The sequence below is a fragment of the Trachurus trachurus genome (genome assembly GCF_905171665.1).
Source record: "Trachurus trachurus genome assembly, chromosome: 1".
NCBI lineage: Eukaryota > Metazoa > Chordata > Actinopteri > Carangiformes > Carangidae > Trachurus > Trachurus trachurus.
In genome coordinates, this window is record NC_139891.1 from 38,577,563 (window position 1) to 38,604,306 (window position 26,744).

Genomic DNA, 26,744 nt, shown 5'->3' on the forward strand with positions numbered 1-26,744 from the left:
AGACAGCACTGCCACTGGCACAACTTAACCCAGGCCCTTTGGCACAAATTACCCCAAGCCCAGCATTTTGAAAAAAAAAAGGATTCCCCAGCTGTTTTGAGCTGGCATCATGCTAACTGTATAGACTCATGGTGTAGCTTAATAAAGTACTAAAACATGTGTGAACTGTTTTCAAAATTATCTATAATTATTCAAACACGGCAATCAAAAAACCTTGATCATAGAAATTTTACTTTGATGGGCAAAAACTTGTTTTTTGAACATAAATGTGCTTTCTTCTCAAGCCATGTGTCTCCCTTCTTGATAGGATGAGTGAAATGGATGTCCCTTCAAAAATATGTGGTCACACGACCAACTTCTTCTATGGTTTTCTAGATAACAGGGGTGGAACTACTTGCCCCATGGCACAAATTACCCCACTCTCCCCTAGCCATAAACGCAACCACAGAAGATGTACCGTATCCATAGCAACTGGAGACTCCAAAACGATCTCCCGTCTCTCACCATGAAAGACAATCTTCTAGTGTGTGTCTGTGTGTGTGGAGGGAGGGGGGGAGGGGGGGTTGACAGGTGAAAAGAGAGACTGAGGGTGTATTGTTAGGAAATTTCCGACCAAGTCGCAGAGTTTACTTTCACTTTTTTTTTTAACCAGGGCAAGAGAGGCGGCAAAGGGCCATTGTTCTTTGTTTGTTTGTTTGCCAACGGAAAATAAACCTATGAAACATTAATTTTTGCCAGGACAATTGACTCTGTTTATCCTGCGTACATTCACTCGCTAGGTGTCTCAGTTTGATTTGATTTTGTTTAATTATCTACTGTGGCAGGGACGGGGCGGGGTTTGAACGAGTCATGTTGTCATTCGACCAAAGTCATATCCCTGTGGCTCAGTAGCCAGGGCACATGATCAATTGGAGGCATAGTAACAGGACTGTCAACTGTCACATCTCTCCCCCTCTTTTCACAGGCACGTCCACCAGAATGTGGCAGGACAAAGGAGTGCCCGGGTGGGGTTTGAAACCTAGTCTCCCGGGTAAGATTCGACCAATATATACAGTCAGGGCTTGAAATTAGCGGTCGCCACTCGCCATTTGCGACCCAGATTTCTCTGTGGCGAGACAGATTTTTAGCTGTCTCGCCACTTGGCGAGCTAGAAAAAAAGAGACTCCCAATCTGTTTCCAGGGTTTCCCCCAGTGTATTATAAGCTTATAGTCACCTGACAACGTCACAACTTAGTCGCGCATAACGGGACACGTCACGGACATCATGTTTATCAGACCGCTGCTGCTTCACAGCTGACCGAGAGGAACGCACCGAGTCCATGTTAACGTGAGCCGAGCCGCGGCTCCAAAAGGCTCAGTCAGCTGCTGTAGCACAGTTGTTAGCTGGTAGCTGGTAGCTGTTAGCACGCCGGGGTCGGTGGTCGGACTATCCGATGGACGGACGGACGATCAGCGCGATATAGCGCATTTACGAGCGGCAAACGGCAAAGTGCCAACTGTCCATGCGCCCGTGTCTGTGTGTGCATGTGCGTGCGCGCGCGTGTGTGTGTGCGTGCGTGCGTGCGAGAGAGACGGCAGGTGGACTGACTGGCAGAGATGAGAGTTGGTGAAGCCCTGTTTAAAAATTATTATTATACTGTTCTTCTTTGAGTGGGGTGGGATTGTGGGAGGGATAAAAAACTGGGGAAAAAACGGAAGAATGGAAGTCTTCTCTGTCACATTGTACTGTCATGTTGCTACCTGTGAAATTGCTTCCATTAAAGAAAGTCATCAAAAATATATATATATATATACTGTATATATATATATATTTTTTTTTTTCTTCTTCTGTGAGAGCCTGTGGCAGGCCGCCACACATAAACTACTGTTATTCCAGAAAAGTTATAAGGTCATCGTCTACAGAGCACAATTGATTGAGAAGAACAGGATGACTGTTATATGGTACAACTATGACTGCTATATAACTTGACGTCGAAATACAATAGTGAAGCAACTTGTTGGTTTTGGCTAGTAAAAAATCTGTCTGGCGAGTAACTTTTTTGACCTACTAGCCACTTGGCTAGTAGGTCAAAAAGTTAATTTCAAACCCTGTATACAGTATATCCCTGTGGCCAAGTAGCCAGGACACATGATCAATTGGAGGCATAGTAACAGGACTGTCAACTGTCACAATAGTTTTGATATTTTTGAGTTGAGGAAAAATAGTCACTACAGTCTTTGCACTTTAAGTGCCCCCTCCCCCCCAACTGATCACATTGTGTTGTCCTCCTTTGGTCTCAGTGTCTCTGTGTGAACTCCACAGTTGGGTTCACAGGGACTGACTGACTGTGACACTCTCACACTTCACACTATACACATCACAACTATAAAAATAGAAATAATAACACTCACCTGCCTCAGACTTCAGTTTTTCTCCTGCTGCTGCATCAACCCTAAAATGGACTCTGAACTAAATACTTTCACTTTCTCACTTACACTTTCACTTTCACCGGCTGCTCCAATTGGCCCAGTTCCAATCTGACTAGAGGCTCGCTCACAAGAGTGTGTGTGGGCTGTTTCATTGTCAGATGAATGTATTCATGAATGAGTCCACAGAGTCAAGTCAGCATACATGTCCTTTTTTTTTTCCTTCTCAAATTTAAGTAGGCTACGTGCAACGTGCAGCCAAATAACCCCCAATATCATATTTTAGAGAAAACCATAATTAGCATCATGAAGTTTTACTCCATTTCCCATTACATTGATGCGAGGAGTTTCAGAAAGCTGAAGTGATTTCACGTTTACGGGAAATCACATTGGTTCTGTTCAGCACAGGGGAAACTCAACTTCAACATCTGAGCATCCAGTCCTGTTTACTCGACTGAACAGGCTGAGGAACTCTTTTGTCCCTCAGTCTGTCAAACTGTTAAATCAGAGTTTGGTCTCTAAGTCGACCCTAAGGTTCATGTACAGACTGAGCACTGGGTGTTGCACCAAAGACACATTGTAATGTTGGATTTATGTTGTGAATGGAGTTAGGAGGTAGTTTGTGTTTCTCTTTAAATGTGACCTTTGAGGGTAACATTTATGCTTTTTGTAAATGTGTTTTTGTATTTTGTTATTATTTGTGTGAAACTTGGACGTCATGGGACGCAAGACAAATTTCAGAGTGATCTGACAATAAAGTATTATCTTATCTTATCTTTATTAGACCTCTTACTATAATTAACATTCAAAGTGAGAGTCTTTAGTTCATCTATTTGTTTTCTTCTTTCCGAATACGACCACTTCCTAGATTAATTATGTTCATTTTGTCTTCTCAAATATATTAGTTATATTTTTCTTGTGTTCAGACATTGAAATCAAGAATGATGTTACCTGTTTGACAGTTTCGACTGCGACTCAGAAGCGTCATCCGATGTGCTACTGACCACTTCCTGTTTCTGATGCAAAGTTTTGTAGTTTGAACTATTTAAATATATTTTCCATGCATTAATTATCTCATATACTCGGTTGGCAGTTTATTAGGAACAGTCAGTTAAACAAACAGCATCAGTCCTGCAGTGAATCCTCCCTCCATGATGGTTTTAACGTTCAGTTTGTGTTTAAACTGTTTTACAGAGACGTTAAATCAACTTTATGGACTTTTTTTGTAGCTTATTGCATAAATAAAATCTGCTTCATGCATTAATTATTATAAACACGATGCTGCAGCTTAAAATAAGGATTGAATTCCAGCTGTGTGTGAGGACTTTTGAACTTTACAGCTACAATGACAGTGTTTGTTTCCGTTTTAACTGTCTGTAAGCATTATTAAGTCACTCTACAACAGTTAAGTCAGTGCTTACTGAGATCAACCAGCTTTAAATCAGCTTGTGTAACGCAACAGTATTAAAAGGCACCACAGCTGGATTTATGTGGCACCTGAGGTTTATTTCAATAATAATCTCAATTTTAAATGTTTTTTCACACACTTAACACCCAAAAAACAAGAAACAACAAACCTCACCACACATCAATAACGTCGACTCATCTTCACCTCAGCTTCTTCCTCCTCCAGAGTCTGCGGGTCGTCGTCTTTGTCGTATTCCTCTATGAAGTTTTAATGTTGGACAAATCCAACACCTGAACCTACGGTACGGTGGCCCGGAGAGCTCAATCTACACATTTGCATTAAGTCCAGAAACAACAGAAGATGTGAACCTGCTGGGACTTTTCAAAATAAAAGCACTGAACCAGTTTTGTTTGGGGTTTTTTTGTGATAAATGTCTTATAGTGACAGATGCTGCTGCTGTATCATCATCTGTTACTTTATCGGACTGGATTTGTTTTAGTTTTTTTAACGTTTTTTTAACGTTTTTCCTTGGCGTCACTTAAATTTAAAGCTGTCCTCAGAACAGAATAAGAAAAGTCAGATTCATTAGGAAAAACAAGACAAACGACAAGAAAACATCAAACGTCTCCGCTGCCGGAACATCTGCTACAGATTCTCGTTGTTGTTGATCCGTTACCAACTTTATTTTACTCTTGTTAAAGGTGAATTCAGTCGTTTTTTTTTCTTTTTTTCTACTGTATGTACATGTTATTCAGATTAAATCGTCATACTCCTCCCCCGCTGTGCGAGATAATACATCAAATAATAAACGACAGGTCTGTCTGTCCATCTGCAGCCATCCACACTCACACCTCCCACAAGAATCAGTGTGTACTAATGTCACTTGATTTGTTTTTATAATCCTTTTTCACTTTAATGAACACCAACTGTAGTTTTAAACAAAATAAAGAAAAAAAAAGTAAAACAAAAAAGAAAAAAAAGAAAAAAAAAGAGAAAATAATAAAATAAAACAACGACAAATGTTCCGGTGGGGGAGGGTAGGGGAGGTTCAGGTGGAAGAGTCTCGACAACAGGTTGGATGACTCGTCGTGGGTTTGTTTTTGTCCAAAAAAAGAAAGAAAAAAAAGAAAAGAAAAAAGAACCACATCAAATTGTAAATTCTATATAGATATACTCGTTCAACAAGTCTGCTGCATAATTAATCTGTCACATTAGATACATTTTGACGTTGTTGTTGTTGTGTGGAAGTCACCTCATCATCATCATCATCATCATCATCGTCACCACTTCAGTGTTTTTAGGAAGTTACCGCAAAACTATTCGACCCAATTTAAGGCTTTTCCAAGTTCGACAGCGAAGTTAGAAGTCATCGATCCGTCACGTCGCACAAAGTCCTCAGCCGGACTTAAGTTGGACTTCAGTCAGATTTTAGCCGGACTTCTCAAACCGTACAAGGAGGCGTTTCCTGATGTTACTTCAGCATGAAAAGGCCCCGAAAAAAAAAAGTAGTGTTGTGATTTTTCTTTTTTTTTTTAGCTTTTGTTGTTTCTTTTTATCCTCTTTCTTTTCTTTTCTTTCTCCTCAGGATATATGATTATCTCCACATTTAAATAAATCACTGCATCTGATGTCTTATATTTATATATATATATGTATATATTAAAAAAAGCACGCCAACACCTTCATTTCATTTCATTTCATCGAGGTGGAAGATAAAGAAACAGGAGTGGTGGAGGGGGAGGAGAGGATTAAACGTGTGTCGATGATGATTCAAAGAGCTGCAGGAGGAGGAGGAGGAGGTGGAGGAGTGGAAACAGGTGATCATGAACTTTTCCATTTAATTCTTTTTAAAGGAACATCGTCCGCAAAAAAAAAGAAAGAAAAAAAGAAAAAAAAAGAAAAACAAATGCTTGCATTATTCAGTTTACAATGTAGTACCATGCTAGCGCTGCTCAACTCGTCCTAATCGGTTTCTTTTTTTTATTTATTAGCAATGGAGAATCAGTGCTGTTGGAAACTACAACACACACTACTGTCATTAACCCCATTCTGCCCAGGACAGAGGAAGAAAGGGAGGGGGGGAGGAAGGGATGGATGGGGGGAGGAAGAGGGAGTGAAAACAAAACGACAAATAATTTGTTTGTGCAGAAAACAAACAGAAGTTAACAAAGCAGCAAATGCAGAAAATCACACTTCATGCATTCAAAACGAGAGGAAATAAACAAAGAGGGGGGATGAAGGGGGGAGGAGAAGGGGGAGGAGGAAGGGGGGGGGGGGTTCACAGTTTTCTCAGCTATGACACAGAGGTGAAGGGGGGAGAAGGAGGGGAAGGGGAGCGGGTGATGCAGAGGAACAGGAGGAATCGATCTGATGCGAAAGGCGGCGGCCGCTCCGGTGTTTTTCTTGCAGAGTCGCTGAAAAAGAGGAAGTCGGTGCGATGCGACCTCACTGCCTGTTGCCGCGGCGACGACCTGTGGGGGGGGCAGAATGGGGGTAAAAACTAAACATTCGTGGTCTGGATCTAACTGGATTTTCTTCTTATTCTTATTCTTCTTGTTGGTTATGATGACGTAGAAAGAGTCTGTGTGTTTCCAACGCTCGGTGAGATTCTTGACTTTTTGTCGTCTTCGGGTTCATCATAGAGTTTATTCTGTAGAGAAATGAAGCCTGATGCTGTCACAACGCTCCGGGGGAGGAGAGGAGGGGGGGGGGGGGGGGGGGCAGCTATGATGCTGGGAGGTCCGCGCTGGAGGAGGAGGGGGAGGGGGGGGGAGGCGGCTCAGACTGGGAGAGGAGGAGGAGGAAGAGGAGCAGCTCAGACTGGCGGAGCTTTGCGCTGCAGTAGATACTGGTGGATGTCGTCGGCGTCGCGCTTCAGCCAGGCGGCGTTCAGGTTGATGTTCTCGCAGCACTGCTGCACCGTGCGCTCGGCCGCCGGCGCCGGGTGGCTCTCGAAGAAACTCTGCAGGACACACAGGGACACACAGGTCACACACTCAAACTTAAACAACTGGTGGACTTCAAAACTGCACAGCTTATGTTCAAAATTGAAAAAAACAACATGCTGCCCGACTGTATTCAGAAAATGTTCAATCTTAAGGTCTTTGCACACTGAGTCCGTTTTTTTCGCATGCGTTTTTCGTATCCGTCATCCGACAAAAAACGTTACGCGCAGGCTCCTTGCACACTGAGTCCGTTGCGTTTTATTCGCATGCGTTTTTATTTTGTGTTCCAAATTTCGGAGAGGGAGACAAAATCGCCACGCATTGATGATGCACTTTGTGGTTCTCTCACTTGTTGAGAAATGAAAGAGAAACATTAAAATATTGTGTCCATCCTGAGAGGAGCCGATAGTGAGGGGATCTGCTGCTTGTTAATGAGCAGCGGAACTATCATGATCACTTCAACTGTTTATTATAGGATGTCAGTTCAGTTTGATTGATATTGATTATTAGCTCACACAGTAAATAGAAGACACACGCACGCGCAGACACACTCAGACACACTCAGCGGTGATCCCCCTCTCTCTCCAGCCTCGAAACGCTGATGTGGTCAAAAAGACTTTTCACGGATGCAAAAAACGCATTAAATCGAACCTGTTCCAAAAAGTTTAATGACGGACAAAAGTTTGGGATTCAGTGTGTAAACATGATCGACACAACATGAGGTCGAATTTATTTTTTGACGTGCGGCAATTTAGGACGAAAAAAACGGACTCAGTGTGCAAAGGCCTTAAGGGTGAATTCCAATTCTCCCCTTACCCCTAGCCCTTGGCCCTAACCCTTCGTTTTGCGCGTTCACGTGAAGTGGTAGGGGTGTCCCAATTCTGGTTCAGACGAGGGTTAGGGGGAAGTGGTAGGGCTAATAAGGTTATTTATCATGATTTTTGAATAGTCGAATACTCATTCAATGGAAAAAAGAAATGGAATAGGTCTTGTTTATGAGGCGTCTCATCTGAAAAAATGTAAACGTCCCTTTTTATTGTGGCAGAAGGAGAAACATGGAGAGATTCTGACCTACAGCATCAGAAAGCTCTGTGTGAAACTGAGGAGCAGCTGAAACTCTGTTAATCTGAACCCTGACGAGCTGTGAGCTTGTTATGGTGTCGCTCTGCCCTCTAGTGGCCAAAGACTCCGACTGCACCAGGATCACTGCTCTGTGTGAATCCTTCCATGAGTTTACCGTCATGTCGTTTACTATCTACACTATGTACTTTAGTTCTGTAATGTGCGAATTTCCACAGGTAGTGTCGTCTCAAATCAAATCCTGTCGTTGTGCACCGACCAGGAACTAACCATCCCATCGCAACGGCTGCAAACGTCTTCTTTTTTTCCAACGCTTGTCAACTCATCTACCGGTTCGTTTTGTTTGCAATTTCACTTAGTGATAATGAACGTATTCCTTTTTTTTTGCGCTTGTGTGCGCCACCTGTTTAATGTGAGGTGGAGATTACACCGGCTTCTCTTATTGGTGGAGAACATTGGGCTACTGGTACGTTGATTCACATAGACAGCTGCATCTCAATAAATCAGAATATCATGTAAAAGTCCATTTCTAGTAGTTCAAGTCACATGGCCACGACAAAGTATTGAGTGCATATACTGTACGTAAATGGACAAACTTTTAAAGGGATAGTTCACCCAAAATTCAAATTTCACTCATTATCTACTCACCCTCATGTCAACTAAGAGCTGTGAGAATTTTCAGAGTCCTCCGTTCCTTCTCTGAGTTACGGGGGGGTCCGCGCAGCAGTATTTGTCCATATAATGGTTGTCAATGGACACCAACTTTCTTTGTCCAAAAAGACACACCAAAAAACATCAAAATACCTCCATAGTGCTCGTCTGTAATGTCCCTCTTGTCTTGAAGCCCCGACATGAGAAATTTTTCCGCCGGTCAGTGCAAATCACGCGAGATTGGCACTGACACAGGAAGAGCAGTGAACCGAGACACTGGGAGCTTCCGCTACAAACAAGCTTAAAATATAGACTTATTTAATTTTTTTCGGAACAATTTCTCATGTCGGGGCTTCAATACAAGAGGGACATTACAGACGAGCAGCATGGAGGTATTTGGATGTTTTTTGGTGTGTCTTTTTGGACGAAGAAAGTTGGTATCCATTCACAACCATTATATGGACAAATACTGCTGCACGGACCCCCCCGTAACTCAGAGAAGGAACGGAGGACTCTGAAAATTCTCACAGCTCTTAGTCGTCATGAGGGTGAGTAGATAATGAGTGAAATTTGAATTTTGGGTGAACTATCCCTTTAAGGAAGCCAACATTTCCATATTATAAAAGGTCTTTTGTAATATTTATTTTTTTAATAAATACTTTATATTTATAATGCATGAACACTTATTAGTATGCAGTTCATAAATACAGTTAGTGCTTATCAATGATGAGTAAAACATGTTTAACTGTGTTTATAAACTACATACTAATGAGTATTCATGTGTTATAAATGATGAATTCAGTATTTATTAATACTTAATGCGCAAGTACGCATTAAGTACATACAGTTGCATCTCAATAAATGAGAATATCTTGGAAACGTTTATTTATGTCAGTAATTCAATTCAAAAAGTGACATTATATAGATTATTATGGCTTACATTTGATCTTTAAAGTTTAACCAACGCTTCATAGTGTGTCAGAAACAGGGAGTGACCTTTTCTGGCGTTTTAAAATGTTTTTAAAAGCAGCCTCACCTTCACTTCAGCAGCCATTTTGTCGATGGCGAATCCGTCGACCGTGAGCTGTAAGAGACAAGAGAGACAAGAGAGACAAGAGAGACAGCAGTGAGAGCGGGAAGACGTAGACGTGGCGTAGCGTGGCGTTCCTCCCGTGTGGCTGCGCCGCTCCGTTACCTTGATGAGCCGTGATATGAGGAAGCCGCCCTGGTAGCGGTTGTACAGCTCCTCCCAGTTGTCCTTCACAAACTTCCAGGCGGCTTTCCGACCTTGTTTACTGCTTCCCGCCACGCCGCCGATTACCGACACCGTGTCCTGGGGACGAACCTCTTCCTGTCGGGGGGTTAGAGGTAGAAAATTAACTAATAAATAAAATAAATAAAAGACGTTGAGACTCTGTCATTAAACTTTCACTTCCTGTGTGATGGTTGTTAGATTTATGAAGGTTCATCGCTCCACTCCAACTGTTTAGAAAATATCTGAAATCTCTCTGAAGACAGATTCACTAACAAGTGTTTTGGGGGCCGCACTTATTAATAAGGCTGATACATTTCAATCACAAGCAGTTTCATTTATTATGGTAATGGAAAAAAAAGGGCCATTTTTAAGATGTGGAAAGAGGAGTCAGTTCCCACTTCTGAGGTGTGGCTCATTTATATCATTTAAACAAGAAGCCTGAGGCATTTACAATCATTTGGAATCCAATTAAAGGTCCAGTGTGTAATAATTGTCAAGACGCCAATTTCTTTTGGAAAAAATATTGCAACAAATCAAGATAAGGTAGAAATGCATAATAAAAAATGGGAAAAACTTATGTTTGAGTAAATGCATATTAAGTAGTAACTGTACATTTAATTTTAGTATGTTTCACATCCCTTTTTTTTTATTTTATTTTATCTTTTTTTACTTTTCTGTCCTGTTTTGGTCCTGCTTTATTATGTTGTCAGGTTTGTTTTGTTCTTTATTTTCTGTTTGTCTGTTCTTGGTCAGTGTATTGTCAGTTTTATAAATTGTGTACGTCATTGCCTGTTTCCATTAAATACATAACAATAAAAAAAAAAAAAACTGAATACACTACCCATGAATATATTTGTATAAGTGTATAATCGCTATAAAATAAAGTTTGTTTGGTTTTTGTAGCCTTATAATTATTCTTTTATACATACATACATATAGCAAGGGTCTTACTCCCATTTTACACACTGGACCTTTAAAGCTTTCATGACTAGTAATATTTGCAGGGCTCCAGACTAACTTTTTTAACTAGGAGCACAGTGGCCCCTAACTTAAAATTTTAGGAGCGCAAACAAAAAATTTAGGGGCGCACACCGAAATCGACTTGCAAAGTAAATTTTCACATTTCCTCTAATTTTCACTATATTACTGATAAATATTGCATAAATGCATATACTATAATGTTTTAAATTCACGTTTTATTGTGAAACAGTTTAAATATTGAAAATATAAAGTTAACGTTGACACATCACTTGTGGTGAACTCATCCTAGAACCCACCCCCCCTTCCTCCTCCTCCTCCTCCTCCTCCTCCTCCTCATGGGGGATAAGGTGCCTGCCTGTGTAGGCCAGCCCTTGTTGGCCTCCTTGTCTGTTGACCCTGACTGAGCCACATGTGCACGGACTCCTTGGCATCAAACTCGTCGACACCCCCGCTCCCCCGCACGGCCAAAAAAAAAAATCTATCGATCAACAATCAATCAATAATCATTTCCGTATGGGAACCGCTCTGTGCAGCGCTGTTCTGCAGCGCGAGTCAACCTGCTTCGTTGCCTTGTGACGATTTGAGTACCGCTGCTGAGAGCGCGAGCATATTATGGGATGTTTAAGGTTTGTAGCGAGCCGTCGGAAGAAAAAAAAATATCGAGGGTGATGTTCAGCACACACACACGTGCAGGTCACCGGTCTGTGTGTCTCCTGCTGTTTCACACGGAGCTCTGCTGTGGAAAGACGTCTCCTCCGCTCCGAGATGTAGAGAAGAGAAACACAAGTTTCTTTTCACACATGATGAGCCAATCACAGTGGTCATTAAAAAAAAAAAAATCGGCAAATTTACTGGTCGCACATGCGCGAGTAGATGAAAAATGTACTCGCATTGTATCAACTTTTAGTCGCAAAATGCGACCATTTAGTCGCAGTCTGGAGCCCTGATTTGGTATTCTTAATACCAGGTATTTCTGTTTTTTTATGTTTTAAAAAAACTTCAGTTCCTGTTTCCCTTTATAACTCCTCACATCTGACTCAAACTATTCCGTGTATTCATAAAACCTTTAAAGCAGAAAAACGTTGATGGTTCGTTTCTGGTCATGACTCAGCGTTAAAAAAACAGGAGTTCAGAATAGAAGCCGGTTGTTTCACTTCCTGTGAGGAACGGGGTCAGGTGGAGGTCACACCACACGTACCGACAGGGCGAAGTTGAGGACTTTCTGGATGAGGTCGGGGGCTGAGATGGCGCCGAGGACTCGCTCGATACGGTTCTTCTCCTCCTGCATGTCGGCCTGTTTGTGGAGCTGCAGAGAGAGAGAAGAGAGGAAGAAGAGGTAAGAAAGAGAGATAGAGACGACACAATAGACCGAATCTCCTTGTTGTTTACATTCTACTTCCTGGTAGAAAACCAGCACGTAATTTGAATGAGATCAATAGTAACGAACGAGAGTTTAGCTATATACAGGGTTCCTACAGCTTAAGCCAAGTTAAATTTAAGACTTTTTAAGACTTTTTTAAAGCCACTTGAAACAAAATTTAAGACCGATTTCATAATAAACACAAATGCAGAACCCCCCCCCCCCCCCCAAAAAAAAAAAACACCACATCAATTACATAGGGTTATAGGGACAATTTTAACCACTTCCAAGGTAAAGTGACTGCTACATGAACATTGGATTGTGTCTCTTTCCAGCTGTCCTTTCAAAATAAATGCATAAAAAGTCTGAAAAAAAAAAAAACACTGACTCGGGAGCTGGTGGCGGTGAGAAATTTAGTGTTGACGGCCGCCACTAACTTCTCTATGTCGGATTGTTACCAATTATTTTGAGAATTGAGACTAATTACAATCATAACATACCGCTTACCATGTGTTAACATTTTTAAGACCTTTGAAACATTGTTTCAAGACATTTTAATGCCAATCAAGGCCTTGTTTTTAGATTAATGAATTCAATGCCTTTTAAGACTTTTTAAGGATCCGTAAGAACCCTGTATACATCATATTTTTCACGCCCTATCACCGTTTAGACAAATCTGAAATGATTGAAGAAACATTACTATTTCTGTGTGTGTGTTTTGTGTTGCTATGTGTTGTATTTATTCAGTTTGGGGGAATCACAGTGTCTAGAAAGCATCAGTGGCTGCAGCTGACAGGGACAGCTAACGGTAGCTAAGCTAACGGTAGCTAAGCTAACAGCGGTAGCTAAGCTAACAGCAGGACGTCAGCTGTTAAAACCCTCCCGTTGTGGGACACCACATGAAACTACTCCAGTTAGCTCAGTCATGTTGGAACTAGGATATCTGCTGGAGAAAATATTTTTTCATGGAGCGTTTATTGAGTCACTGAGTTATTAAAGTTAAACAGGTAGCTAACCGTTAGCCCGGCTAATCTATGATAACCATGACTAATTACAAAAATGTGCACACATAAATAGTAATGTTTGTCCAATCACTGGTTTTATAAACTTTACAAACATCAGATTAGTCTAAATGGTGATATAATGACATGATAAATTAGATATATATAGAGAAACTCTCGTCCGTCACTATTGTTCTCATGCTGGTTTTCTACCAGGAAGTAGTTGTAAACAAGGAGATTGGTCCTATATGTCTGACAGACTCTTATTCTGAAAGGAAGCATCAGTCTCACCTTCATCATGGTGTCCAGTGTGGCGCTGTCTCCGTGTTTGAGCACCGTTAGATAAACCTGCACACACACAAACACACAGGTCAGTGAGTCATGATGAGGAATAACATCCTCCTCTGTTTAACACACACACACACACACACACACACACACACACACACACACACACACACACACACACACACACACACACACACACACACACACACACACACACACACACACACACACACACACACACACACACACACACAAGCTGCAGAAACCACAACACACCAGAGGAGACCGACCGACACCAGAGAGAGAGTGTGAGTAAGACAGAGAAACAGAAATTGTGTGTGAGTAAGAAAGATAGTGAGTGTGAGAGAGAGAGAGTCTGTCTTCGAATGAGAGAAAGAAAGAAAAAAGCAAGCGACAGTGTGTGTGTGTGTGAGAAAGAAAGAGAGGAGAGAGAGACTGTGGTGTGTGTGTGTGTGTGGCTAAGACAGTGTATGTGAGAAAGATGTGAGAGAGAGAATAGGAGGGTTGGAGGTCTCCACTGGTCTACAGGTCTGAACTGGTCTGAACTGGTCTGATATTTCTCAGTGTCTCATCTGATTTGATGTTTTTCCTATAGAGAGCCGAAGTGGAAGCAGGAAGTAAATGTCACCATGTGGGACCTCAACTTGGAAGAAGTCTCCATGTGAGTGAACGGGAGTCAAAAGTTTTATTTCGTGATCCGATTGAATTGTGTCATGAGAAAACTCTCTGACCTCTACCTGTTTAAAACATCACGTTTCATGAAGAGAAATCAGCAGTTTGTTGTAAAACGGCAACAGAAGAATGTATTTAGTGTGAAGACGCTCTACGGACTACAGATCTGTGTCCCACTAAAAATACCTCACCAACTGATACGGGAAAGGAAGGACGCCATGTGGTGACGTCACCTACGCGACCTGTAGTCTTTCTGGTTACAGATTCTTCTGAATTTTATTTTACAATAGTTTTCAACAGTTTCTACCCGGCTACAGTCAGACTTTTAGCAAACACAAAATAACCAGGGCACATGGCAACACAACACGCACCTACCTCAGTAGCACTTGGCACTTTACACCTATTTATTCTTACATTTATTTACTTATAGACATAGATCTCTGGCCTTTTTAGAAATTGTATGTCCTTGTCCTTTTTTTAATCCCAGGCTTGAGCCTTTTTAAAGTGTTTTTCGTTGTGTCTTGTATGTCTTTGTGTTCTCTCTTTTGTTTCTCCACCTGACCTGGAACAACCGTACAAAAATTCCTATGTGTGTATGCACAAATGGCAAATAAAGATTTTGACTTTGACAACAAACTGCTGGTTTCTCTGCATGTTTTAAACAGGTAGAGGTCATATTTTTTTCCCATCGCACAATTCAATCAGATCACGAAATAAAACTTTGACTCCTGTTCACTTACATGGAGACTTTTTCCGAATTGAGGACCCATGGCGACGTTACTTCCTGCTTCCGCTTCGGCTCTCAATTGCTTTTATACACTATTAATTTAAAGGTGCCATATGTAAGAATGTGGCCAAGAACGGTTACTGCAGTCAAATTCAAAACACAGTGATCTGGTTTTTTCTCCCAGTCGTAGCGGCAGCTCAGTGGAAGCAGACTGAGGCTGAAACGCCACTGACGCCGCCGTGACGGGGAGAGAGGGCTAGGTGGTGCAACATGCCAACATGTAAATTCAAAACATAAACATGATTTGCAGTCTGCAAAAAAAGATTTTAATACGAATACTCTGGCTGTACTATTGTTGTTGGTGAGTTCATCATGTTATATGAACATTATTCCTGAGTCTCTGTGACATATTAGGAGGATTTTACGGCCAGTTGTTTTAGATTTCTTACATACTGTACCTTCAACTTTCTTTCTTTGACTGCTTTTATATCCGCTGTGCAGCACTTTGGTAACCTTGTTGTTTTTATGTGCTATACAAATAAAGTGGATTGGATTGAACTGGTCTCTCCTGGTCCTGGTCTCAGTCTGTACTCACCGGGCTCCGCAGGTCGGCCGGCAGCACCTGCTTCCCCTCCACGTGCTCCTTGAATCTCCGTCTGGCTTCCTCCAGTGTTGGTTTGTGTCCCGCTTTGCCCAGTTTCCCCAGAACCAGACCTCGGAGCAGAGCGTCCAGGTGACCTGAGACACAGAGAGAGACACACACACACGTTGTTAAAGCAGAAGTAAGCAGAATATTTGTGTTAATATGAGTCTTAAATACCCCTCTTCTTCTCCCTCTCCTCCTATAGAGGGTATGCGTTTACGTCACGTTGCCCTCGACAACGCCCCGTTCGATCGGACTGAGTGGCAAAACAAACCTCCCTCAACGTGCTGGCGGATAGCGGAGGACTCATAAACTGGATAAAATATCTGAGATCAAAACAAATTGATGTCAAAAGGAATCGACAACCAGCTCCCCGAAACCGTCTGCTCCACGGACACTGACAATCCTGTAACCATAGTAACACACTGACAATCCTGTAACCATAGTAACACACAGTGTACCCGGTACCTGCAGAGTGACAGACAGGCTCACTGTTACTGTGCAGAGGGACCAGATTACAGCTGTTACTGTCGTCCTGACTGTGACTCCCGACACTAAAACACAAGCTGCTTTTATTCTGAAAAACTCTGACCAGGCAAACTGTAGGATGTGTTAGGACTAATTTATCTGTCTAAACATCAGAACTATGACACCTGAAACTGTAAACACAGCTGATCGATCGAAATAAACAGGGCTGACCCAAAAAATTTGAAGCTTCAAAGCTTTGTTCGTTGCCATGGTAATCAATCATGAAAGTCTGTGATCGATTTTTTTTTGTTTTGCTCCTTTTTTCCTTTTTGACACCGGTTCTGATCTGCAATTGTTACATTACAATGAGTAGGCGACTTGGCATCCTGGAAACCTGCCTGATTTTGGAGATATGCAGTGTTTGTTTGCCATTACTTTCATTATTTCCGCTACGATCGCGCAACCCCCCTCCGTTACAGTCGCCGCCGCCGCCGCCGCCGCCGCCGCCCCCCGTCAGACGTTAGGATCTCGCACCCCCCCGGCCGCCGAAGCTTCGATTTAAATCGATTTTATGTCCGCGAAGCTTTGATTATCAAAATATGATAATCGGGTCAGCCCTAGAAATAAATGGCCGCTCCAGTGAATTTACTTTCCGTCATTGAGAACAGGTTCTTGAATGTAACTCGGTCAAAGTGAGACGTATCCTCAAGATGTTTAGCAGCTCTGTTATGTCTAGCTTTGCCAGCATGTAAAGCAGCATGACCTGTCAGACTTGTATGGGCTCGGAGGAAATCGCTCCGTTACTTGTGTCGTTTTTCTGCCACTCGTCTTTTTGCCCCTCAGTGGACGTTCCACAGCGACTTCCGAGACTCGGCTGTGGCAAATCCGGAAGAATCACATCCCTGCGAGTACCGTGACGTCACGTGCATACCCTCTATTCCTCTTCCTCCTCCCCTTCTTCCTTCTCCCTCATCCACTTCTCCTTCTCTTCCCTCCTCCTCCTCCCCCCCCTCTCCCTCCCCCTCCTCACCCTCTCCAGCCCTGCTGTCCCAGCCCAGCTCGAGGCCGATGGGGGTGAACAGGTCTCTGATGAACTCCTGGATCTCCTCGTGGAAGTCTGTGTGCGACAGCAGCGAGGAGAGGACGCCCAGGTTGCAGCTCAGGTCGCTCCACACCGTGTAGTTGGGCTCGTTGACGAACGCCTCCATCAGCCGCAAAACCTCCACCGTGCTGATCATCCCCGCACGGGACTACACACACACACACACACACACACACATAACACATCATCATCATGTTTACAGCCGCAACAATTCATCAATTAATCAAACACACAATCCAACAACTCCACAACGCTCTGGTGGACAAGTTGTGAGCTGCACATTCACCACGCTATGAGATAATAACACAACGTTACCACACAGAGTTGTTTTAGAGGGAAATACAGAGACTGTTGATGAAAAACTGTCCCTGAAGGCAACGTGCATCAGCGGTTTTGCATGAATTTCCCTCTACAACAACTCTGTGTGGTAACGTTGTGTTATTATCTCATAGCGTGGTGAATGTGCAGCTCACAACTTGTCCACCAGAGCGTTGTGGAGTTGTTGGATTGTGTATTTGATGAGTTTGATGAGGGAAACCAAGAAATCCCATAATGAGCCTCCGTAGCGTAGCTCTGAGCAGCTCACGGCTCTGCTCCGCCGTTCTAAAAATAGCTTGCACCGACAATTAAAGGTAACAAACCTACTGCTGTGACTATAGGGATTATGGCAATGGTCCAATTGGCCAAAATGTTGAACTATCCCTTTAAATGTATCGTCTAATAATCAGTTTGTGTAGTTTTTTAAAGGAAAAAAAGTCAAAATTCTCTGATTCCAGCTTCTTCAATATGAATATTTCTGGTTTCTTTGTTCCTTTATGACAATAAACTGAGTCTCTCTTTGGTTTGTGGACAAAACAAGACATTTGAGGACGTCATCTGGTGGTTTGAGAAACACTAATTGATATTATTCAACTTTTTTTTTTACATTTTATTGACCAAACTAATCAATTAATCGTTTAAATAATCAACAGATTAATCGATAATGAAAACAATCCTTGGTTGCAGCCCTATACATAATAATAATTTTATTTGTAGAGCACCTTTCAAAACAAAGTTACAAGGTGCTTAACAATATATTACCATTTTGTGGGCGTGCCTTTATTTTGAAATTCCCCGACATTTTATACTTTACATTTTATATTTTAACATTTTATAACATTTTATTGACCAAACAACTAATCAATTAATCATTGACACAAACTAATCATTAGCTGCAGCCCTTATCATGTTTCTGGCTGAGGTTTGACCTGATGATGTCACTTCCTCTGGGTCCTGATAGGATCATAATCGACGTGTAACTTCATGTAACATGATCAGAGCTGCGGTTTGGTTTTGGTTTTGAGCTGCGACCGAGATTATGAGAAGTTCAAAGTGAAGCAACATGTGATAACAGGATAACATCTCAATAACAAACACAGTTCCGCTTTATTCTGAAAAGACTTCTGCTCTGCGGCAACACACAAAGAGGAGGAGGAGGTGACAAACTGAAAATATAGAGTTAATTACTACTGAACTTTGTACTTTTACTTTTTAAAAATCATTAACTCATAAACTAATCACAGAAAGAAGAAATAAATCTGGTTTCTGTTGAATTATAAATTAATTAGAGCTATAAAAGGCCTGTGTGTCATTTAATTCATGAAAGAATTTTAATTTGGAGATATAATAACTTGTGTCTGTCTTTTAAACTAATTTTACTGTAATTGTAAAAAAAATAAAGTTGTATATTGTAAAAACTGTTGTAATCAGAGTTTGAAACAGAAAGTAAAACATGCGAGCTACAACTCGTGTTTCACCCCAAGTTTCCCACAGATCGGTCACTTCCTGTGTCAGAAACAAACTGTCCCTGAAGAGAAATAATCACTGATTCATTACATTATATTTAGGATCTAAACTGTTGATGTGATATGAACTTCCTGTTCTTGTTTTCATTCACTGACCCAACCACTGTGTTTTTCTGCCTCAGTGTTTCCTGTGAACTGGAAAAACTCTAAACTCAGTTACACAACAAATCAGAATCTGGATTTCACTGGAAACTTTTTCCTGGAAAATAAAACGAGTTATTTCCAGATGAAGAGTTTCCTCCAGATCTTTCTCTTTCCTTTGTGACACGATCTGAAGCTCTGGACCTCCATGTGTTGGTCGTTTTTTATTCATAAAGTGTTAAAAGTCAAATGAATCCACAGAGATTATCTAAAGCTTAATTTCAGCTGTTCTTTTTTCTTTTGTTTTTAATTTTTTATCTTAAAATTAATTGTTGTTTCCTTTATTTTATTATATTTTGTATTATTTTGTTTGTAATGCTATTACAACCCTCCCATAACGGACCCGAGTCTGTAATAAGGAATATCTATCTATCTATCTATCTATCTATCTATCTATCTATCTATCTATCTATCTATCTATCTATCTATCTATCTATCCATCTAAATGTTTTTCTTTGTTATTTGTGCAATTATTTTTTATAGGTGAGGTTTAAAGATAAACCCAGAGTGGGTTTCTACCTAAACCTGCACATGTTTTATCTTTTTTATTTCATTTATTTTGTTGATTCTAATAGTTGTGCAAATAAAACTTAAAACTTTAATTTCTGTGCTGAGTCGACCGGGAACATAACACCACTCTCACTTTTCTCTGCTTTTAAATGTTCAGATTATCAGATTGTTGTTTTGTGTGTGGAGGCTTAAATAAATAGATGTATTATTTATTTATTTATAGAAATTAATTAATTAATTAATTAAAGATTGAACATGGTTGTGGTCTAGTTCTGTCTGTTCTGCTTCAGTGAGTTTGTTTCCACTGAGCCGCTCAGAGTCTGATCACCTGATGCTGATTAACACTGGAGGAATAAAACGGGGAGATGATTGTTATTGTTTTACAGCGTGTGTGTGTGTGTGAGTGTGAGTGTGTGCGTGAGTGTGTGTGTGTGTGTGTGTGTGTGTGCGTGAGTGTGTGTGTGTGTGTGTGTGTGTGTGTGTGTGTGTGTGTGTGTGTGTGTGTGTGTGTGTGTGTGTGTGTGTGTGTGTGTGTCTGTGAGTGAGTGTGTGTGTGCGTGCTACCAGGGAGAAGAGGTCGTTCTGCAGGCCCAGCCGGTCCACAGGCTGCAGGCTGAGGTCTCTGATGCCTGGCAGCAGACTCTCCAACATGGACGAGCTGTACTGGATGCGGTAGAAGCCCACGGTGCCGGGGTTGATCTGTGGAACAGCAGCAACATCTGGATCACACATCTGGGTCACAACTTGAGACAGTGCAGATTAAATCTTTCATCTACTTGCAGATGTGCGACAAGTAAATGTGTCGTTTTGTTTTTCTGTTCACACTCAAATCCGTCAGTGCCGGTGTCAGACCAAGGTGTGTGAACAAGGAAATGGAAATAGATCTGCTTTGCAAGTTGATTGACAGTTTGTGCCCCTAGATTTTCTGCTTGTGCTCCTAAACCTTTGAGTTGGGAGGCAAGGCAAGTGGAATATTATTATTATAACAATAAATAGTAGTATAAGTAGGTAAATTAAAGGGATAGTAGCATTTTTGTGGGGTTGTATGATCTCCAAATAGCCCCTAAGTACTTTAATTGCAGTAGAAGACTCTCTACACTCCTCCTGTTAGCAACGCCAGCCCATAATAGCCCTGCCCAGAGATTTACAACATACAGTGTTGTGAACAGACCCAAAGAAACGGCCTATTTTCACGGCCTAAAAGAGGTTTTACCTGAAAAAAAACCCCAGTTCCATTGTTCGCTATAATATAATTTTTTCCAGCCCTTCAAAGTTCAGGAAAAACACAGTTTTTATTTGGACCTAACCAACTGCTGATCGGCGGGCGCTAACCCTGGGCGGAGGGATACGCGAGTTGGTTAATTGTGGCATCTGTCTAATATTCACATCGAATGGCGGTGAATGTTTAGCATTTTCTTGTCTTTTATTTCCCAGGTTTGTAAAGTCCTGCAGCGCCACATTATGTAATAATGAAATACATTTTCACCTTGTGATGTAATAACGCCACATTTTGTAATACAATTCTTGAACACAACTTCACCGCATTTTGTAATAAGTTGTTACAAAATGCATTAGTTATTACAAAATGCAGGTTTTGCACTTTTTTTTTAATGAAGAAAATGTAATGATTTGGTGCAACATGGAACAACTTATTACAAAATGTGTCCAAGTTTATTACCTACTGCGTTCAGGAATTTCATCACAAAATGTGTCAGATTATTACGAAATGCAGCGTTGTTACATCATGAGCTGAACATTTATTACACTTATTTCCAAGAAGGTTTAAAGCAGAAGTAAGCGATCCGGTGGTTTTGTCTAACTTCCTGTCAGCAGATGGAGTTAGCAGTCCCCGCCCTCGTCCCTACGTCACCACATTCAGGCGCATCCCTTGGCTGCACACACAGAGAGGACTGCCCCTTTATGCCGTTCTCTCTCCTCATTGAATAAAGGTTGTAGGATACAAGGAAAGTTTTCTCCTGGGCTCAGAGCAGAGCAGAGTGACTGACAGACCCGTGTTTCAGACCAAACACTTTATGCAAGTGATTGCTGTCGGAAGATACAACTATTTAAGACTTATATTAACACAAACATTCACCTTACTTCTGCTTTAAATATGTGGAAAAAAATAAAACCTGGAAGGAAGACTGACTGGGAGCAGAGATGAGAACGAGTCCATGTGGATCAGCAGCATCACAGTTGTAGATTCAATCTATTTATAGACGAGTGTCGGCTGCTTGAATAAAGGGCCTGTCCCAATTCTCCCCCTTAAAACTTCCACTTGGTTTTGAGTGCCCTCAACCGTAAATCCCCCTCGTTGAGGGAAAGTGGCTGGAAATCTTTCCCTATGGAAACGGGACACCACTAGTGTCGTGAACGTAGCGAACGTGATAACATACGTCACATGTTTACAATTCTACCGGTGGAGCGTGCTACTATTTTCATTCAGGAAAAATGTCGGCGGTTCCAGCTGTTGTGTTGCCTGTTGCGTTGGCTGTGTTTGTTTATCTCAGTCCAAACAATTTTTGTAATTAGTCATGGTTATCATAGATTAGCCGGGCTAACGGTTAGCTACCTGTTTAACTTTAACAGTAAGACACAGTGACTCAATAAACGCTCCATGAAAAAATATTTTCTCCAGCGGATATCTGAGTTCCAACATGACTGAGCTAACTGGAGTAGTTTCATGTCGTGTCCCACAACGGGAGGGTTTTAACAGCTGACATCCTGCTGTTAGCTTAGCTACCGCCGTTAGCTTTGCTGCTGCTGTTAGCTTAGCTACCATTAGCTGTCCCTGTCAGCTGCAGCCACTGATGCGACACCGTGATTCCCCCAATAAATACCACACATCGCGACACAAAACACACACACACACACACACAGAAATAGTAATGTTTCTTCAAGCATTTCAGATTTGTCTAAACGGCGATCGATCGTGACAACGGGTAATTTCATCTTCCACTTCATTTTAAGCCCGCATCGGACCTCACTACATTTTGAGGGCTGATTTTAAGGGCAAAATCGCACTTCCCCTTGCTCCCTAGAGTAATGGGACACCCTACCCCTACACGTGAACGCGCAAAATACAGGGTTAGGGCAAATATTTAGGGCTAGGGGGAGAATTGGGACAGGCCCAAAAACCCATTCTCGCTGCTTTTTGCTCTGTTGCACCTCTGATGAGTTTTTATTTGGAGCAACAAACTCATCATCAACATTTGAGTTCATTAACAGGTTCCACCCAGGAGAGGTGGAGCGAGTCCATGACTCTCATTCTGCTTCCTCTCGTCACGGCGTCATCGGACGAAGGAGCTGAGTTACTGTAGGAAACTAGGGTTGTTCGGTATACCGGTACCTGACGCATTTAAAACGGTACCATACTGCGCTTAGATGGGACCGGTACTTTCATTTCATTCGGAGATGAATTAACGGAACGATTGCATTGATGGGGGGGGGTGGCTGAATCAATTTGGTCTACGTATGGGAAACAATAGGTGTGTGTTTGAGTAAAATGATCGTTTTTGTTTCATTCTATAAACTACTGATGACAATTTCTCCCAAATATTACAACTGGTCAAAATAACAAAAAGAGATGCAGTGTTTTCAGACCTCAAATAGGCTAATGCAAATAAAACAAGTTGATATTCATTTTTAAACAGACTACTAATGTTTTAATTTAGGAAGAGTTCAGATTAATATGTTATAGTTCTAAGATTTTCTATTAAAATAAAGTCAATAATGACATTTTTTGTATTCTCTTTTTATTTGGAAAAGTACCGAAAACCGGTACCAACATGTTTTTCTATACTTTTCTATACTTTTCGGTACCAACATGTTGGTATCGTGACAACACTGTAGGAAACTAAAGAAGACGAAGGAGTGTGGGTGAGTCTGTGATGACCTCGTCCTCCTCCCTGCTCGTAACCGACGACGACGACGATGACAAACAGGAAGTGGAGTCAGTCTCTGAACTCTGTTTAACCCCCCGGTCGGTCGGTCGTCTCATCCTCCTCCTCTGATTGACTCAGTTGCCTTCAGGCTCCAGCTACAGACTCTGGAAACCTCAGCGCTCGGTTTAAAATGTTACCAAATAAAATATAAAATAACAACACTGATCCAGATGAGTTTAAAGTTTAACAGCAGCAGCTTCACGGCCGCAGGTCAAACCAACACTGGACAGAGAGAAACGAACGGTGACATGACGACGCTGAGGCCGGAGGTGGAGACAGTGGAAACTTCAGCCTGTGTGGAAATCAAACACACCCAGACAGCCGGTGACGAAACACAGGGTTTCATTGAACAAAGTCACCACGACGACCAACTCCCACTGGAGCGGAGGACATGTTCAATATCAGACCAATACGATCTGATCAATGAACTACTACTGATACTGATCAATCAATACCAAACAGAACAATAAACAACAACACAACCAGTAACCAAATGTCACGGTCCAAGCTGATTGGCTGAGCTGAGTGGGACCAGATCAAACCACAAACAGCTAAAACATCACAAGAGATTTTCATTTCTGAGCTCAACCAGACATTTAAACTGATTTTTTTTCCCATATTGAAGTGTCTAATTCTGTTTAAATATAACAAGTTTTGTAATTTTTCAGGGTTTATACAGAAATTCTTAAGTTGAATTTAATACCTTTTAATACCTTTTTTAATACCGTCACAATGTTTTTTAATACCAACACGACTTCGAGCTGCAACTGTAGTGGCAACTTTTCGAACTTCAGTGTTGGGGGTAACTAATTAAAAAGTAACAGATTACTGTCATTTTCTTACTTAACTTTCTGAGTGACTAAGTGTAGTAGGCAAATGCTTACAATTCAAATCAAGTACCTGTTACCCGTTAGGGGTGTGTGCTTAGGGCGGTGACACTCATCATTAACAAATTATTATTACTATGAATGAGGTTGCTTCACTTTCACGTGATTATCAGCCTGTTCAACATTTTACTGACCTGACGTCTTTTCACATGGGCTTCCTTCACCTTTCAAACGGGGAAGAGCTCCGTGGGAAACAGTAGGAGAGACACCGAGGGAGAATCTTGGTCTGACCCAACACTGACACATTGTGATCGCGCATGATGCGCATCTATATTGAAAGTAATGACAATACATCTGAACGGTCCCCAGTGCACACACGTTTTAACCAAGGCAGCAGCCAAAATCACCCAGGCGGCACAGTTTTAGACTGAAGCGCAAATAGTTTTACCGCGAACGCACACTGACCGACGTCCCATCATTGATATCGCTCTGGTCCTACTTGCACATATAATTTATAAAATATAGGCTAAATAAATTCACGGGATTTTTAGGCCTGCACTTAAAAGGGAACAAACTCTTAGTTGGATAGTGCTTCGAAAATTTAATACCTCGTCAGATGACATTTATTACTTTTTAATACTTTTTAATGGCCTTAATTTTTGCTAATTTCATTTACTACATTTTAATACCTTTTACAACCCTGCGGAAACCCTGCATATGTTGCGGTAAAAAAAAAAAAAAAAAAAAAAGAAGGATCGTTGATTCGGTGGAAACCCGGCTTCACAGGCGGGGTTAGGGCACAGAGTAACTTGTGGTGCAACAGATCACAGCTGATCCGTGATCAGCACACAAGTGGTCTGCGGATCGATCAATTAAAAAAAAAAAAAAAGGTGTGTGTGTAGAGTGGGGACGCATACGCGCACCGTGGCAGCCGAATGAACGGGCAATTTAAAAAAAACTCTGCTTGTATATTTGAAGCTGCAGCTTTACTTTGTGCACAACAATAACTGCATGTTGTTTTATCAACATGTGTACTACTCTGAACGTCGCGACGCACCACGTTAATTTGCCTCATTAAAAACATTCGAACGTCAGTTTCCACCATCGAATGTTCTCATTTTGACTAACATTCGAATTGTATTCAAATAGCGAAGTTCGTTCTGACAGCCCTAATAGTGAGTGCTGAAAGATCTACAAGTACATTCCAAAAAAACCCAAGTGTCTTTTAAAATAGTGGTTCCTAACCTTTGTTGGTCAGTTTTTTTTTTTTTTAATTTTTCAATTAGCCTACTAGACATTTCAGGTGTATTTAATTTTTTTTTTTTATATATTCGGCCTTGCTTTTCACTCATTCCACCAAATACCGTATGTTGCTTTTTTTTTTTGCAGTATCAGACCTGCTGATGGTTATTAGATAGTTATTAATTATGTGTAGTCGTCATGCTGGTCCCATCATACACAACGATGTGTGTTGTCAATGAACAAGCAGCTCTACAGAACCAGGATGTAAGAAGCTGCTGCATGTTTAAACAGCATCTCCTTCATTCTCCTGGTAGTAATAGATTACATTTATATAGTGCTTTTCACCCAACACCCAAAGTGCTTTACAGCAACCATTATTCATTCACACCAGTGATGGTAAACTAGGTGTAGCCACAGCTGCCAATGTGCACCAAACCACCACCATCATTCATACACATGCACATGAGGAAAGGTGGGTAAGGTGTCTTGCCCAAGGACACTACGACAGAGACTGGGACAGAGCGGGATTCGAACCGCCAACCCTCTGGTTACTGGACGACCCGCTCAACCGCCTAGCAGGCTGTTTAAAGCTGTACAGAAACGGCCGTTTGTCCTGTTTGTCGCGCCGAGTTGTCAATTTGAATTTGATTGGTCGTTATCGAGCGGGCGGGATATTCAAAGCTTGGGGCGAGACCGAGCTCCGTGTGTGTATCTCAGATGTTTGAATGACGGATTACGGATCCAATATCAGTGGCTGGTGAATCGTGTACAGGATGACGTATAATCTGTGCGCATTATCCAATGCGAAAAAAAAAACACCACAATTTCATCCATCCATCCATCCATTTTCATCCGCTTATCCGGAGTCGGGTCGTGGGGGCAGCAGTCGGAGCAGGGATCCCCAGACTTCCCTCTCCCCGGACACTTCCTCCAGCTCTTCCGGGGGGACCCCAAGGCGTTCCCAGGCCAGCCGAGTGACGTAGTCACTCCAGCGTGTCCTGGGTCTTCCTCTGGTCTCCTCCCGGTGGGACATGCCCGGAACACCTCACGAGGGAGGCGTCCAGGGGGCATCCTATACAGGTGCCCGAGCCACCTCAGCTGGCTCCTCTCGATGTGGAGGAGCAGCGGCTCTACTCCGAGCTCCTCCCGGGTGACAGAGCTCCTCACCCTATCTCTAAGGGAGCGCCCCGCCACCCTGCGGAGGAAACTCATTTCGGCCGCTTGTATC

General features: G+C 41.9%; 1 protein-coding gene across 2 annotated transcripts in view; it reads right to left on the minus strand.

Annotated features, from left to right (window-relative positions):
- Positions 1–4,662: 4,662 nt before the first annotated feature.
- The window catches only part of npepps (aminopeptidase puromycin sensitive), a 64,750-nt gene continuing 42,668 nt past the window's right edge, over positions 4,663–26,744 (minus strand). For both annotated transcript variants that reach the window (XM_083970082.1, XM_083970083.1), the window contains 8 exons: positions 20,068–20,202; positions 16,937–17,156; positions 15,391–15,533; positions 13,379–13,435; positions 11,925–12,032; positions 9,686–9,841; positions 9,527–9,574; positions 4,663–6,776 (listed from right to left, as the gene is read on the minus strand). In XM_083970082.1, coding sequence (XP_083826208.1) covers positions 6,630–6,776; positions 9,527–9,574; positions 9,686–9,841; positions 11,925–12,032; positions 13,379–13,435; positions 15,391–15,533; positions 16,937–17,156; positions 20,068–20,202 — 1,014 coding nt within the window. In that variant the 3' untranslated portion in view covers positions 4,663–6,629. The remainder of the gene's footprint in view (positions 6,777–9,526; positions 9,575–9,685; positions 9,842–11,924; positions 12,033–13,378; positions 13,436–15,390; positions 15,534–16,936; positions 17,157–20,067; positions 20,203–26,744) is intronic.